Source organism: Oncorhynchus mykiss, chromosome 20 (genome assembly GCF_013265735.2).
Source record: "Oncorhynchus mykiss isolate Arlee chromosome 20, USDA_OmykA_1.1, whole genome shotgun sequence".
Classification (NCBI taxonomy): domain Eukaryota; kingdom Metazoa; phylum Chordata; class Actinopteri; order Salmoniformes; family Salmonidae; genus Oncorhynchus; species Oncorhynchus mykiss.
Window position 1 is genome coordinate 23230894 of NC_048584.1, and position 14203 is coordinate 23245096.

The window sequence follows — 14203 nt, forward strand, 5'->3', positions numbered from 1 at the left end:
GAATTAGAGAGAGCATACTTAAATTCACACAGGACACCGGATAAGACAGGAGAAATACTCCAGATATAACAGACTGACCCTAGCCCCCCGACACATAAACTACTGCAGCATAAATACTGGAGGTTGAGACAGGAGGGGTCAGGAGACACTGTGGCCCCGTCCGATGATACCCCCGGACAGGGCCAAACAGGCAGGATATAACCCCACCCACTTTGCCAAAGCACAGCCCCCACACCACTAGAGGGATATCTTCAACCACCAACTTACCATCCTGAGACAAGGCCGAGTATAGCCCACAGAGATCTTCGCCACGGCACAACCCAAGGGGGGGCGCCAACCCAGACAGGAAGACCACGTCAGTGACTCAACCCACTCAAGTGACGCACCCCTCCTAGGGACGCCATGGAAGAGCACCAGTAAGCAAGTGACTCAGCCCCTGTAATATGGTTAGAGGCAGAGAATCCCAGTGGAGTGAGGGGTACCGGCCAGGCAGAGACAGCAAGGGCGGTTCGTTGCGATAGAGTTTCAGACACTTGTAGTGTCTATGCCAAGGCACATTGAAGCTGTTCTGGCTCGTGGTGGCCCAACACCCTATTAAGTCACTTTATGTTGGTGATTCCTTTATTTTGTCAGCTACCTGTATAATATGATATATGATCTTTTCTCTACAGGTGTGGTTCTGATGGAGATCTCTGAGGTGCACAGGAAGGTTCACCAGGAGCTGGAGGAGAACGTAAGTTTTCCTGCTGACCTACTGTCACTTCTTCTCTTGGTAGTTTTTTGTTATGTAATTACCATTTTACCAACTAATCGCTAATTAACTGGAAGACTGAAGTCAAGGGTTACCATTCTCTTTGACCTGCGTTGGATGTTCATGTCGACACACATATCCATAGTCCTCTACGCCAACTCTCTCTTTCTCACAGTGACTTAGTCATTAACAGACCTCCTTTATCCTCTAAACACACCAAGAACACAACAAAGCCTAGAGAGAAATCCCACCTGGACACAAGATTCCTTTCAGCGTGTGCTCTCTCTTTTGTCTGTCGGGTTTCTTGTGTAGGCCTGGGGGTGAGAGGCTTGGCATAGACTAGGAAATCAAGTGACTCTGGTTGGTGTCACTGGTGTTGTAACTGTGACAAGAGCAAGACACAACTAGCTCTTAGACAGTATCATCTCTAATCACTCACTACGTCTAAGTTACAATACTATACAATACAGATGGTCTAGACTGAAGCAGGTGCATTCTCATGTTTCTTCAGCTGTCATCGTACTTCTTCTGTGTTTTTTTATTCTATTTTCATTGTTATATACAGTGCATTTGGAAAGTATTCAGACCCATTGACATTTTCCACATTTTGTTAAGTTACAGCCTTATTCTAAAATTGACTAAATTGTTTTTTTTTTCTCATCAATCTACACACAATACCCCATAATGACGAAGCAAAAACAGGTTTTTAGAAATGTTTGAAAATTTACAACAACAAAAAAAAAATCAGGGAAATATCACATTTACATAATTATTCAGACCCTTTACTCAGTACTTTGTTGAAGCATCTTTGGCAGCAATTACAGCCTTGAGTCTTCTTGGGTATGACGCTACAAGTTTGGCACACCTTTATTTGGGGAGTTTCTTCCGTTTTTCTCTGCAGATCCTCTCTAGTCGGTCAGGTTGGATGGAGAGCGTCGCTGCTCATCTATTTTCAGGTCTTGTCAGAGATGTTCAATCGGGCTCAAGTCCGGGCTCTGGCTGTGCCACTCAAGGACATTCAGAGGCTTCTCCCGAAGCCACTGTTGTGTTGTTTTGGCTGTGTGCTTAGGGTCGTTGTCCTGTTGGAAGGTAAACCTTTGCCCCAGTCATCAGGATCTCTCAGTACTTTGCGCTGCTCATCTTTCCCTTGGTCCTGACAAGTCTCCCAGTCCCTGCCACTGAAAAATATCCCCACAGTATGATGCTGCAACCACCACCATGTTTCACCATAGGAATGGTGCCAGGTTTCCTCCAGACGTGACTCTTCAGGCCAAATAGTTCCATCTTGGTTTCATCAGAACAGAGAATCTTGTTTCTTATGGTCGAGGGGCCTTTAGGTTCCTTACGGCAAACTCCAAGCGGGCTGTCATGTGCCTTTTATTGATGAGTGGTTTCCATCTGGCCACTCTACCACAAAGGCCTGATTGGTGGAGTGCTGCAGAGATTGTTGTCCTTCTGGAGGTTTCTCCCATCAACACAGACAGATGGGAGTTTGCTGGTTCCAAACTTCTTCCATTTAAGAATCATGGAGCCCACTGTGTTCTTGGGGACCTTCAATACTACATACATGTTTTGGTACCCTTCCCCAGATCTGTGCCTCGACACAATCCTGTCTTGGAGCTCTATGGACAATTCCTTCGACCACATGGCTTGGTTTTTGATCTGACATGCACTGTCAACTGTAGCACCTTATATAGACAGGTGTGTGCCTTTCCAAATCATGTCCAATCAATTGAATTTACCACAGGTGGACTACAATCAAGTTGTAGTTACATCTCAAGGATGATCAATGGAAACAGGATACACCTGAGCTCAATTTTGAGTGTCATAACAAAGGGTCTGAATACTTATGTAAATAAGGTATTTCTGTTTTTTTATTTGTAATACATTAACTAACATTAATAAAAACCTGTTTTTGCTTTTCCATTATGGGGTATTATGTGTAGATTGATGAGGGAAAAAATGATCCCAGCATTGTTGGGAAAGAGTTCTCAAGAAAAACTGTCACTTTACTGTTTTATACCTATTGTATCCTATGCACGAGGCGGATAAACTTTGAAAATATGATTATTGTTGAATTTAAGATGATTTGATCTATGAATATTTATAGTATTGGTCAGTAATCAGAAGAGATATGATCAAATAAAATGTATTCTCACTACAGTATACATGTATTACACATTCAGAACTGTAGTAAAGCCTTTACAAGGCTCCCACTTGTCTTTCACTGGGCTCCAAGTAAAGCGACATGCCAACGAAGCATGGTTAGTTATTTCTGAGATATCTGCGAGAACGAAGGAAGGAGAAAGTAGTCAATGTTTAACTATTTGGAGAGGTAGATAAGACCTACCTGTTGTTAGAATTCCCCTCAGTTAGAAAGCAATTATCACAGCTACATTCCTCTGGCTCAGCCACACAACTCTTATTCTGATGTCACCATCTTGCCATGGTTATGCTATTGTTAAATGTTTATATATCGACTTGAACTGGATTCTTTCTGTTCAGTTCAAGCGGTTCCACAATGAAATCATTGCTGAGCTGGAGAGGAAAACAGAGATGGATGTCAAATATATGACTGTAAGTACATTGACCACTATAGGACTTTGGCAAATGACAATCTAATCACAAGGAGTGTGTGTGTGTGTGCATGTTTGTGTACGGGTCTGCATGTCTACGTATGCAGGTATGTAAGTACACACTTAATTATGGTCTCCTCTCTCCTCAATATCCCCTATCCTTGCATTCAGTAAAAGTCCTCTCCATCTCTACATCAAACTTATCTTAACCTTTGTATCTCTCATCCAGGCCACATTCAAGCGGTACCAGACGGAGCACAAGCTGAAGCAGGACTCTCTGGAGCGCTCTCAGACGGACCTGAAGAAGCTGCGGAGGAAGAGCCAGGGGAAACAAGTCACCAAGTACGAGATCAAGGAGAACGAGGTGAGACTAGAACCAGATCTTGATTAATCAAGGAGAACGAGGTGAGACTCGAACCAGATCTTGATTAATCAAGGAGAACGAGGTGAGACTAGAACCAGATCTTGATTAATCAAGTAGAATGAGGTGAGACTAGAACCAGATCTTAACTAATCAAGGAGAACGAGGTGATACTAGATCCAGATCTTAACTAATCAAGGAGAACGAGGTGAGACTAAAAACAGATCTCATCTTATCTCACTGGGGGTCTCAGTGATCAGACTCAGCTGTTCACTCAATGTATCATGGGTACACTAGTCAGAAAAGTCCCTTATTAAGACCCACTCTATGAATGTTCTCCATTTTCAAGCGAGAAGTGGCTCGGTGTCCAGTTAATTTTTTCTGATGATGTGAACATGTGCTTGGATTATTTTGAGTTCCTGGAAGTTTCTCAGACGGCTAGAAAGGGACTTTAACAGACAGTCACGTGACTTTACCCTCATCCAGAAACACTTGTTGGTTTATGTGTCCAAAACAAGGCAACCAAGAGCAATAATGTTCTGTTTGGTTTATCAATATAAAAACCAAACAGAACATTATTGCTCTTGGTTGCCTTGTTTTGTTTACATAAACAAAGCTGAACCCTTCTATGGACTCCCTTATGCAACGGGTGGCTCTAATTCTGAATGGTGATTGGTTAAAACAGCATTCCAGCCATTGTCTATTCCACAAGTTATTAAATCTATGACATTAAAATGCCTATTTACTCTGTTCCACTGTCTCATCAGCCCAGCCAGGCAATTTATAAAGTTGATCTCCACTATAAAAAGCATCTAGACATTACCTCACATTTCTTTTAGACCAACATTTAGTTTTCAACAGCAGGGTTTTGTATAAACATTGTTTCAATATTCAAATTCGATCTCCAGCTGTCCCATAATAATGAACGTGTCGGGAGTCGGGATGAGACAGACAGGAAGGCAGTGTTTCTCAGCCTGTCAAAATCATGAATCAGCTGGCATCATTTTTATTGACATATACAAAGAACTATCGATAGAAACAGGTAAAACGAAGTGATTGTGTTAGCTGTGTTGTTGGCTAGCTCCTCTGAACAAATATCCTGACGAGAGCACATTTTCTACGCGAGGTGAAATCGTGCATCAATAGCTTATTGTTATGAATTTATCCACTAGAAAATAGCTTAAACAAACACAAATGCAGCTACTTTGCTGTTCTGTTCAACGTGACTGTAAGTTAGCCGTAGTTGGCTAGCTAGCAAGCAAGGGATAAGAACGTTGCCAGCCAGTATGGCAATGGAACATTTAGAATGAACAACTGGGTCGCATCCACAGGTATAGAACAAAAAGACTGAACGACTGGGTCGCGTCTCTGGCAACCGAACCGATAGAACCAATGACCAGCCGGCTTGGGTAGCAACTTTGAATTTGTGTCGGGACTATATCTTGTGGAAGGATGAAATAGTATTAATAAATCCATCAAAATAATATTTGTTATAAAAATATGTAAATAATTATTTGGATATGTTGGTAACCCGTTGTATAAAAGTGATAATTCCCTCGAAGCCGGTGTTTGGAGGATATATTGGCACGGTTTGCCGGACATTGACTTCTTCTCGGGCCTAACAACACCCGTGCCAACATGACCTCCAAACACCGGCTTCGAGGGTGTTATCACTTAAATGATTTGCACGCATGGGGCAATAACCCATCGAGAATATCAAAGAAAACATTTATTAACTTTGTCTTGAAAATAGGGTATGTCATTGGCCCAGGTGGCTCCTTGATCTTGCCGCACACCTCAAGGTGGAAAAACTGTACATAAAAGCGAGCGGGTGGAAAGGAAATGAACACTAAATATACACAATACCACCACACCTACAGTATAGCTGCAGGCAAATTCTTTGTAGTAATGTAAAGTGGAGTGCCGTCACTGCCTTGCCCCTTCCCCAGTGGTGCAAGGTACTTAAGTTAAAATGCTTTACAGTACTACTTAAGTCATTTTTGGGGGTATCTGTACTTTACAATTTATATTTTGGACAACTTTTACTTATACTCCACTACATTCCTAAAGACAATAATGTACTTTTTACACCATGCATTTTCCCTGACACCCAAAAGTACTCCTTACATTTCGAATGCTTAGCAGGACAGGGAAATGGTCCAGTTCACAAAGTGATCAAGAGAACATCCCTGGTCATCCCTCCTGCCTCTGATCATGCAGACTCACTAACAAAAATGTGTTTTTAAATTATTGCCTAAGTGTTGGAGTGTGTTGGAGTGATTTTCTTGTTTTAAAAAAAAACAAGAAAATCATGCCATCTGGTTTGCTTAATATAAAGAATGTGAAATGATTTATACTTTTGCTTTGACTTTGATACTTAAGTATATTTTAGCAATTTACTTTTACTCAAGTATGAAAATTGGGTCCTTTGTTCACCACTGCCCTTCACCTATAAAGCCACACTGAAGGCTCATCGAAAGGGACCAAATGGCTGTCATCACATTAGAATGGAGAGTGTATTTTAGTGAATGTGAGGAGTGGGAGCACTGTACACTCTTGCATGAGGATTGTGCTCTCAAGTGGGTGTAAAAAGCATGTACCCTTGACTGGCCAAGGGTACAGCCCCATCTGGAGTATGAAGTGTGCACTTAGGAGTTTGTAGTTGGTCTTGAGTTGGTTGGTAGTATACACTCGCTGAAAAGCTTTGTAGGGTGTAGTGGGACTGGGAATGGGTGAGGCATTTATAGTCAATAATGTCCACTCAAATAGAGTAGGCTTGGAGTGGTGCCTGGTAGCATATTTAGCCACTTACAGGAATCAGAGGATATACAGTAATAGTCTTCCTAACACAGTATACATTAAACATAGACTTCTTTAGTAAATCAATAGGACAAGTTGAGAGAGGGGCCAAGGAGATGCTGTCTGTTGATGAAACCCACTCTGGCTCTGCTTGATACAAGGCTGCCTGTGCAATAACTCCTCGTCCACTCCTATTTTATTGACGGGTTTCACCGGCCCGACTTTGATGAGTGTCAGTTTATGAGGTGGGTTTATTTTTAGTAAGGGGCCCAATATATTGAGCTGCAACACGTTTTGTATTATTGTTCTGACTGAAATCCGAGAAGCACTAGCTAACTGGAGGTTTTGAAGAGTAGAATCTTGTCTCTCTCTCTATTCAGTGATCATGATCTCTTCTTAATGGCTTCTTGGTTTTTATCTTGCTATTAACCATCTTTGTTTCAGTATGTAGATTACCTTTGCCTATGGAAAGAGGGCTGTAATCTAGTTTTATCTCAGAGAAACTAATAGACAGTAATGTATTGTGGCTTGCTATGTGGAAGGAAACTGGTTTGTCATTATCCTATGTATATGACACCTGTTGATTAGACTAGATAAGGGCAAACACATGCACACACCCATGAACACTTTCTACTGTCATGTATCAGACTGTAGAGTATATTTAGTTTCGCCTCTACTGTGATCTTCTGTGGTTCAGTTGTCAGAATATAGAAATGGATGGAAAAGGTAACATCCTGCTCTCTCCAAAGTCATGCATGAATGTCTTTAATGGAATTTGCCCACAAATCCGTCGTTTTCAAACCCCTACAGGTTTGCTGCAACACTTGAGCTCAATTCAAGTTTCAAGTTTCAAGTCGTATTTGTTACATGCACAAGTACAGTGAAATGGTTATTTCTCCATATGTCTGTCTTTTTCTCTCTATCCTCTATCTCTCTCTTCCTCCCCTCTGTCTTTCTCAGTCTTCCAGCTATTGTTTGCAGTAGAAATTAAGCTCCATAGTTTAGTTGTGGCCCCATCGTAGGGGGAAGAGGGAGGGGAAGAGCGAGAGACAGGGGATTTGGGGAGAGAGAGAGAGGGGATTGGGGGAGAGAGAGAGGTGATTGGGGGAGAGAGCGAAAGAGAGAGAGAGAGAGAGAGAGAGACAGGGGATTGGGGGAGAGAGAGAGGGGAGGGGGGAGAGAGAGTGGGGAGGGGGAGAGAGAGTGGGGAGGGGGAGAGAGAGAGGGGAGGGGGGAGAGAGAGAGAGAGAGAGAGAGAGAGAGAGAGAGAGAGGGGAGGGGGAGAGAGAGACAGGGGATTGGGGGAGAGAGAGAGAGACAGGGGATTGGGGGAGAGAGCGAAAGAGAGAGAGAGAGAGAGGGGAGGGGAGGGGCAGAGAAAGAGCGACTGGGCTAAACATTAAAGGAGGGTCTGTGACACCACCACCACAACCCTAGAGACTAACCAGCTTTCACTGTCGTCATGACAACCAGAAAAAGGAGAGGAGAGATAAGGGAGGAGACAGAGGGAGAGAGTTGTTTCAAAGAGGAGCTGAGCTTTGTCTGTGTGTGATGTCAGATTCCGTGGTCTGCTTTGTGATGGTGTTTCAGTTCTGAGTCACTCTCTGGGAAGGAGTGTGTCCTGCTTTCCAAATGTTACCCTATTCCCTATATAGTGATCTACATTTGACTATACACTACATTGGGAATAGGGTGCCATTTGGGACGCAGACACAGGTTCTTTCAGCAGGGTGATTTTCTACAGGATAGGGATGGTGGAGTAACAACAGGGGGTGAGATTGAGCCAGACAGAGGAGAGACTTTGATTAGAAGGCTCATTAGTTATTCCTGAACAGTTAAGCAAGCTGCTTTTGTCTGAGCATGCAATTACAACCTTACTGAATGTTTTAACAATCAGTCTCCCTCTGTGTCCTCTCGTCAGTATCTGGAGACAATCTCATACATATACTGTACACGCAGAGTTAACAGTACGCCTGTCAGTAACCCAGTAATGACCTGTCCCCTTTAGTTCCTTAATGACACCCCCCCCCATCCCCCGTCAGTTCAACCAACCCTTACTGACCTGTCCTCTTTAGTTCCTTAATGACCCCCCCCCCATCAGTTCAACCAACCCTTACTGACCTGTCCTCTTTAGTTCCTTAATGACCCCCCCCCCCCCCTCGCGTCAGTTCAACCAACCCTTACTGACCTGTCCTCTTTAGTTCCTTAATGACCCCTCATCAGTTCAACCAACCCTTACTGACGTGTCCCCTCCTCTTTCCCTCCTCTTCCCCTCAGTATATGAAGACCATCTCGTCGCGGCAGAGTGACATGCAGAAGTTCATCGCTGATGGTTGCAGAGAGGCCCTCCTGGAGGAGAAGAGACGATTCTGCTTTCTGGTCGACAAACACTGCATGTTCTCCTACCATGTCACCGCCTTCCATGAGAAGGTACTGCACATAAGGGGTTTAGTCCTTTTAACCTTTAGTCATTTAGGCCTAAAGTAGATTTCATTTTTTAAAAGTAAGGTGAGGGATTAAGAATTTGCGCTCAGGACCTCAGACTGGGGCGAAGGTTCACCATCCAACAGGACAAGGAACCTAAGCAAACAGCCAAGACAAACGCAGGAGTGGCTTCGGGATAAGTCTCTGAATGTCCTTGAATGGCCCAGACAGAGCCAGATCGAACATCTCTGGAGAGACCTGAAAATAGCTGTGCAGCAACGCTCCCCATCCAACCTGACAGAGCTTGAGAGGATCTGCAGAGAAGAATGGGAGAAACTCCCCAAATACAGGTGTGCCAAACTTGTAGTGTCATACCCAAGAAGATGCGAGGCTGTAATCGTAGCCAAAGGTGCTTCAACAGAGTACTGAGTAAAGGGTCTGAATACTTATGAATACTTATGTTTGTTTTGGGGGGGGGGGTTTGCAAAAATGTCTAATAACTTGTTTTTGCTTTGTCATTATGGGGTATTGTGTGTAGGTTGATGAAGGCATAAACTCTTTTTTTAAATCTATTTTAGAATAAAACTGTAACGTAACAAAATGTGTAAGAAGTCAAGGGGTCTGAATACTAGCAGTCTACTAAAGTAATCAGACCAATTCTTTCTAGAACTAACTGCTTCAGCTTCTATTCAGCTTGAATTCTACATTTAAGACTTCTCCCTCTACCATACAAATATTTTTAGACAGCTGTTGCAAGCACACACTTTCTTCAGAAAATGTACCCTTTCTAGTTTTGTCATATTTATCTTACCTTAGTGTTTGCAGGCTGACTAGCATCTATTGAGTTGCAATGTCCCATAAATTGAATGCCCAAATCAACTTAAAGTATCTACAAAACAAGTTTTGCAGTCACATAACCCAAATGGGGGCGGCAGGTAGCCTAGTGGTTAGAGCGATGGGCCAGTAACTGTAAAGGTTGTGAGATCGAATCCCCGATCTGACAAGGTAAAAATCTGTCGTTCTGCCCCTGAACAAGGCAGTTAACCCACTGTTCCCCTGAACATGGCAGTTAACCCACTGTTCCCCTGAACAAGGCAGTTAACACACTGTTCCTAGGCCGTCACTGTAAATAATAATTTTTTCTCAACTGACTTACCTAGTTAAATAAAGGTAAAAAAAATGGAAGGCTACAGGTTTTTTTGTTTGAAAATTACTGTTCACAATTTACACATTTTTATTTGGATTCACATGATTCGATTTAAGGGGATTGAACAGAATCCAACCTACTACAATCGCAAAGTGAATCGTTTGTTTCGTCAAAAATAATAATTTAAAATAATTGATTAAATGTTCAAAACCATAAAAAATATATTTATGTGAAGCGAGGTATCCGTTAAACAGTAAATCAACTTTGTTAGGCCTTAGTTAACCTTGACTTAAAGGAAGACTCAGTGATGTGACCTCCTCATACACCGAGGGGTTACTTCCTAGTTAGTCACATCAACAACAGCAGGATTCAAATCTACCAAATAGAGGCATTATGCCCACCTTGGGGTTGATATGGCTGAGATTCTATGTGTTGTTCAGCACTGTAACCAATGCTCCCCCTAACTTGGCCATATAACAGTTATGAATGCTTCATAAAGCTTTATTGCACCTTTATAACTGGTCTATATCTATCTGCACTGTAGGCCAAAGAGCTGCTGGCGGTGAAGCTGCCCAGCTGGCAGGATAAATGCAGCGATGCCACCAAGGTGCCTGACACGGTGATGACCATGATAAAGGGGCTCCGCACTCCCGTGTCTGGATCCCCAGAAGCCTCGCCTCGCGTTGAGCGCTACAACAGGGTGAGTGGGACGTCATGGCTGTTATTACACTGTTGTTACAATGCTATAACAAGAGAAGGACAATCATTCACCGCTTTACTTGGTTTAAAGGCTTGGCTCTTCTCATAAATGGTATTTGCTCTTCTAGATGGATTGCATGTACTGTGACTTGCATGTGCATAACATAACCTGTTTTATGTCTTCTCAATCAGAACAATGGGGACTCGATGGTTCCCCCACCAGCCCCCCAGCTGAAGGCCCAGATCAGTCCACTGGTTAACATGTTCAACCAGGACGCCTCCATCACATCCACATACGCCTCCACATCAGACCACAACTCAGGTACTACTGCAGCCTCACACCTCAGGCTTCAGTCTTTGGATTGAAGTATGGGTATGTGTTTCATTGTGTGTGTAGTTGTACATGTATTCCATATCACAAATGTGAAAATATAGCAGGTTCTGGTAGCTGGTATCTTATACAGAGATTATGTTTAGTTTTACAGAGTCTCACACCACCTTCCCCATGTAAGTATGCTGCCTTTCGTAATCTGACTTGTACAAATGGATAAAATAGATAACAGAGATAAAACTATAGGTCCTAATCTACATGTAATGTCTTGTTTAGGAATATTTGATCTTGTGCACCGGGGCCTTATTCAGTAAATGTGCTAGACAGATCCTATTCAGAAATCCAAAGGTTCAGGACGGCTACTGAATTCCCTTCAAATTGTGCTGCATCTTCCCTTTAATCCTGCTAATGGATCTGTTCTTACTTCGTTTGTTCTCCATGTCTTCTTTTATTGAATGTTCAAATTATACAGAAAATTACGCTGCAAAGCCAATTCTCCTCTTTAATGATGCAATTTCTCTTCTCCGCATAGTCATTTAGACCAGGGTTATAAATCACTAGCTATAAGCCATGTCTTCTCCCTGATATACTTAGCAAAGTATCAATTTGAACTCTGCTATTGTAAATATCAGGTATTTCAGAGAGTCCTTGCTGTCTTTCTGCAATTTGATAGTAAAAAACATTTAACTTGAACTTTGACCTTACAGACCAGGGCAGTATGGAGGACGGTGGCAGTCTGTCTCTGTCCAGGTCGGTGTCGATAGGTTCAGGGCTGAACGTGGGCAGGAAGCAACGGGTCAGGACCATCTTCCCTCACACGGCCGGCAACAATAACACACTCCTTTCCTTTGACGACGGTGACATCATCATGCTGCTAATCCAGGAGGACAAGGACGGATGGCTGTATGGAGAGCTGGAGAATACCCGGCAGTGAGTCTCTATTCACTGGTTAATAAGGCCTTTATGAACCTTTTTGAAGCTTTATTACTCCTTTATAAAGGCTCATTAACCTGGAGAAGATCTGGCAGTAAGTCACTATTTACTGGTTATTAAGGGTTTATGAAGCTTTATAAAAGCTTATTGACGTCACTGGCATTAAGCGTTTGTAAAGCTTTATTACACGTTTACAAAGATTTATTACACCTTTATTACACAATAATTCAGGCCACAATAATTCAACCTATAGATACAGTTCTAAGGTCTCTCAGAGAAGTTATGCAATGTTGGCACCAACATTCGTGCAATTTCCTTCTGTGGAGTGTTCGTATCCTGTATATTTGACTGTGATATGTGGTTGTCTCACCTAACTATTTTAAGATGCTTACTCGTCAGTTGCACTGGATAAGAGCATCTGCGGAATTACTAAAATGTCCATTGTAAATGTTTTTCATACAGATCATCAGATAATACTGTATTGCATTATTTATTTGAAATATTTTTAAAATATTGATGTCATAAATATACAATTTGTACAGTTCTTTATGAAAAAAATATTTGTTACATTTGACTGTGTAAAACCGAGCAGTATGACTTACAGTGCCTTGCGAAAGTATTCGGCCCCCTTGAACTTTGCGACCTTTTGCCACATTTCAGGCTTCAAACATAAAGACATAAAACTGTATTTTTTTGTGAAGAATCAACAACAAGTGGGACACAATCATGAAGTGGAACGACATTTATTGGATATTTCAAACTTTTTTAACAAATCAAAAACTGAAAAATTGGGCGTGCAAAATTATTCAGCCCCCTTAAATTAATACTTTGTAGCGCCACCTTTTGCTGCGATTACAGCGGTAAGTCGCTTGGGGTATGTCTCTATCAGTTTTGCACATCGAGAGACTGAATTTTTTTCCCATTCCTCCTTGCAAAACAGCTCGAGCTCAGTGAGGTTGGATGGAGAGCATTTGTGAACATCAGTTTTCAGTTCTTTCCACAGATTCTCGATTGGATTCAGGTCTGGACTTTGACTTGGCCATTCTAACACCTGGATATGTTTATTTTTGAACCATTCCATTGTAGATTTTGCTTTATGTTTTGGATCATTGTCTTGTTGGAAGACAAATCTCCGTCCCAGTCTCAGGTGTTTTGCAGACTCCATCAGGTTTTCTTCCAGAATGGTCCTGTATTTGGCTCCATCCATCTTCCCATCCATTTTAACCATCTTCCCTGTCCCTGCTGAAGAAAAGCAGGCCCAAACCATGATGCTGCCACCACCATGTTTGACAGTGGGGATGGTGTGTGCAGGGTGATGAGCTGTGTTGCTTTTATGCCAAACTTAACGTTTTGCATTGTTGCCAAAAAGTTCACTTTTGGTTTCATCTGACCAGAGCACCTTCTTCCACATGTTTGGTGTGTCTCCCAGGTGGCTTGTGGCAAACTTTAAACAACACTTTTTATGGATATCTTTAAGAAATGGCTTTCTTCTTGCCACTCTTCCATAAAGGCCAGATTTGTGCAATATACGACTGATTGTTGTTCTATGGACAGAGTCTCCCACCTCAGCTGTAGATCTCTGCAGTTCATCCAGAGTGATCATGGGCCTCTTGGCTGCATCTCTGATCAGTCTTCTCCTTGTATGAGCTGAAAGTTTAGAGGGACGGCCAGGTCTTGGTAGATTTGCAGTGGTCTGATACTCCTTCCATTTCAATATTATCGCTTGCACAGTGCTCCTTGGGATGTTTAAAGCTTGGGAAATATTTTTGTATCCAAATCCGGCTTTAAACTTCTTTACAACAGTATCTCGGACCTGCCTGGTGTGTTCCTTGTTCTTCGTGATGCTCTCTGTGCTTTTAACGGACCTCTGAGACTATCACAGTGCAGGTGCATTTATACGGAGACTTGATTACACACAGGTGGATTGTATTTATCATCATTAAGCATTTAGGTCAACATTGGATCATTCAGAGATCCTCACTGAACTTCTGGAGAGAGTTTGCTGCACTGAAAGTAAAGGGGCTGAATAATTTTGCACGCCCAATTTTTCAGTTTTTGATTTGTTAAAAAAGTTTGAAATATCCAATAAATGTCGTTCCACTTCATGATTGTGTCCCACTTGTTGTTGATTCTTCACAAAAAAATACAGTTTTATATCTTTATGTTTGAAGCCTGAAATGTG

The 14203-nt window shown here is 42.3% G+C and overlaps 1 protein-coding gene across 4 annotated transcripts in view; it reads left to right on the forward strand.

Moving 5' to 3' along the window:
* baiap2l1a (BAR/IMD domain containing adaptor protein 2 like 1a) overlaps positions 1-14203 on the forward strand; it is a 48399-nt gene that overhangs the window by 27131 nt on the left and 7065 nt on the right. For 2 of the 4 annotated variants that reach the window (XM_021576153.2, XM_021576156.2), the window contains exons 4-11: positions 672-733; positions 3257-3328; positions 3557-3691; positions 8765-8917; positions 10603-10758; positions 10950-11079; positions 11235-11264; positions 11796-12018. In XM_021576153.2, coding sequence (XP_021431828.2) covers positions 672-733; positions 3257-3328; positions 3557-3691; positions 8765-8917; positions 10603-10758; positions 10950-11079; positions 11235-11264; positions 11796-12018 — 961 coding nt within the window. The remainder of the gene's footprint in view (positions 1-671; positions 734-3256; positions 3329-3556; positions 3692-8764; positions 8918-10602; positions 10759-10949; positions 11080-11234; positions 11265-11795; positions 12019-14203) is intronic. The other 2 variants (XM_021576154.2, XM_021576157.2) reach the window with 1 other exon arrangement.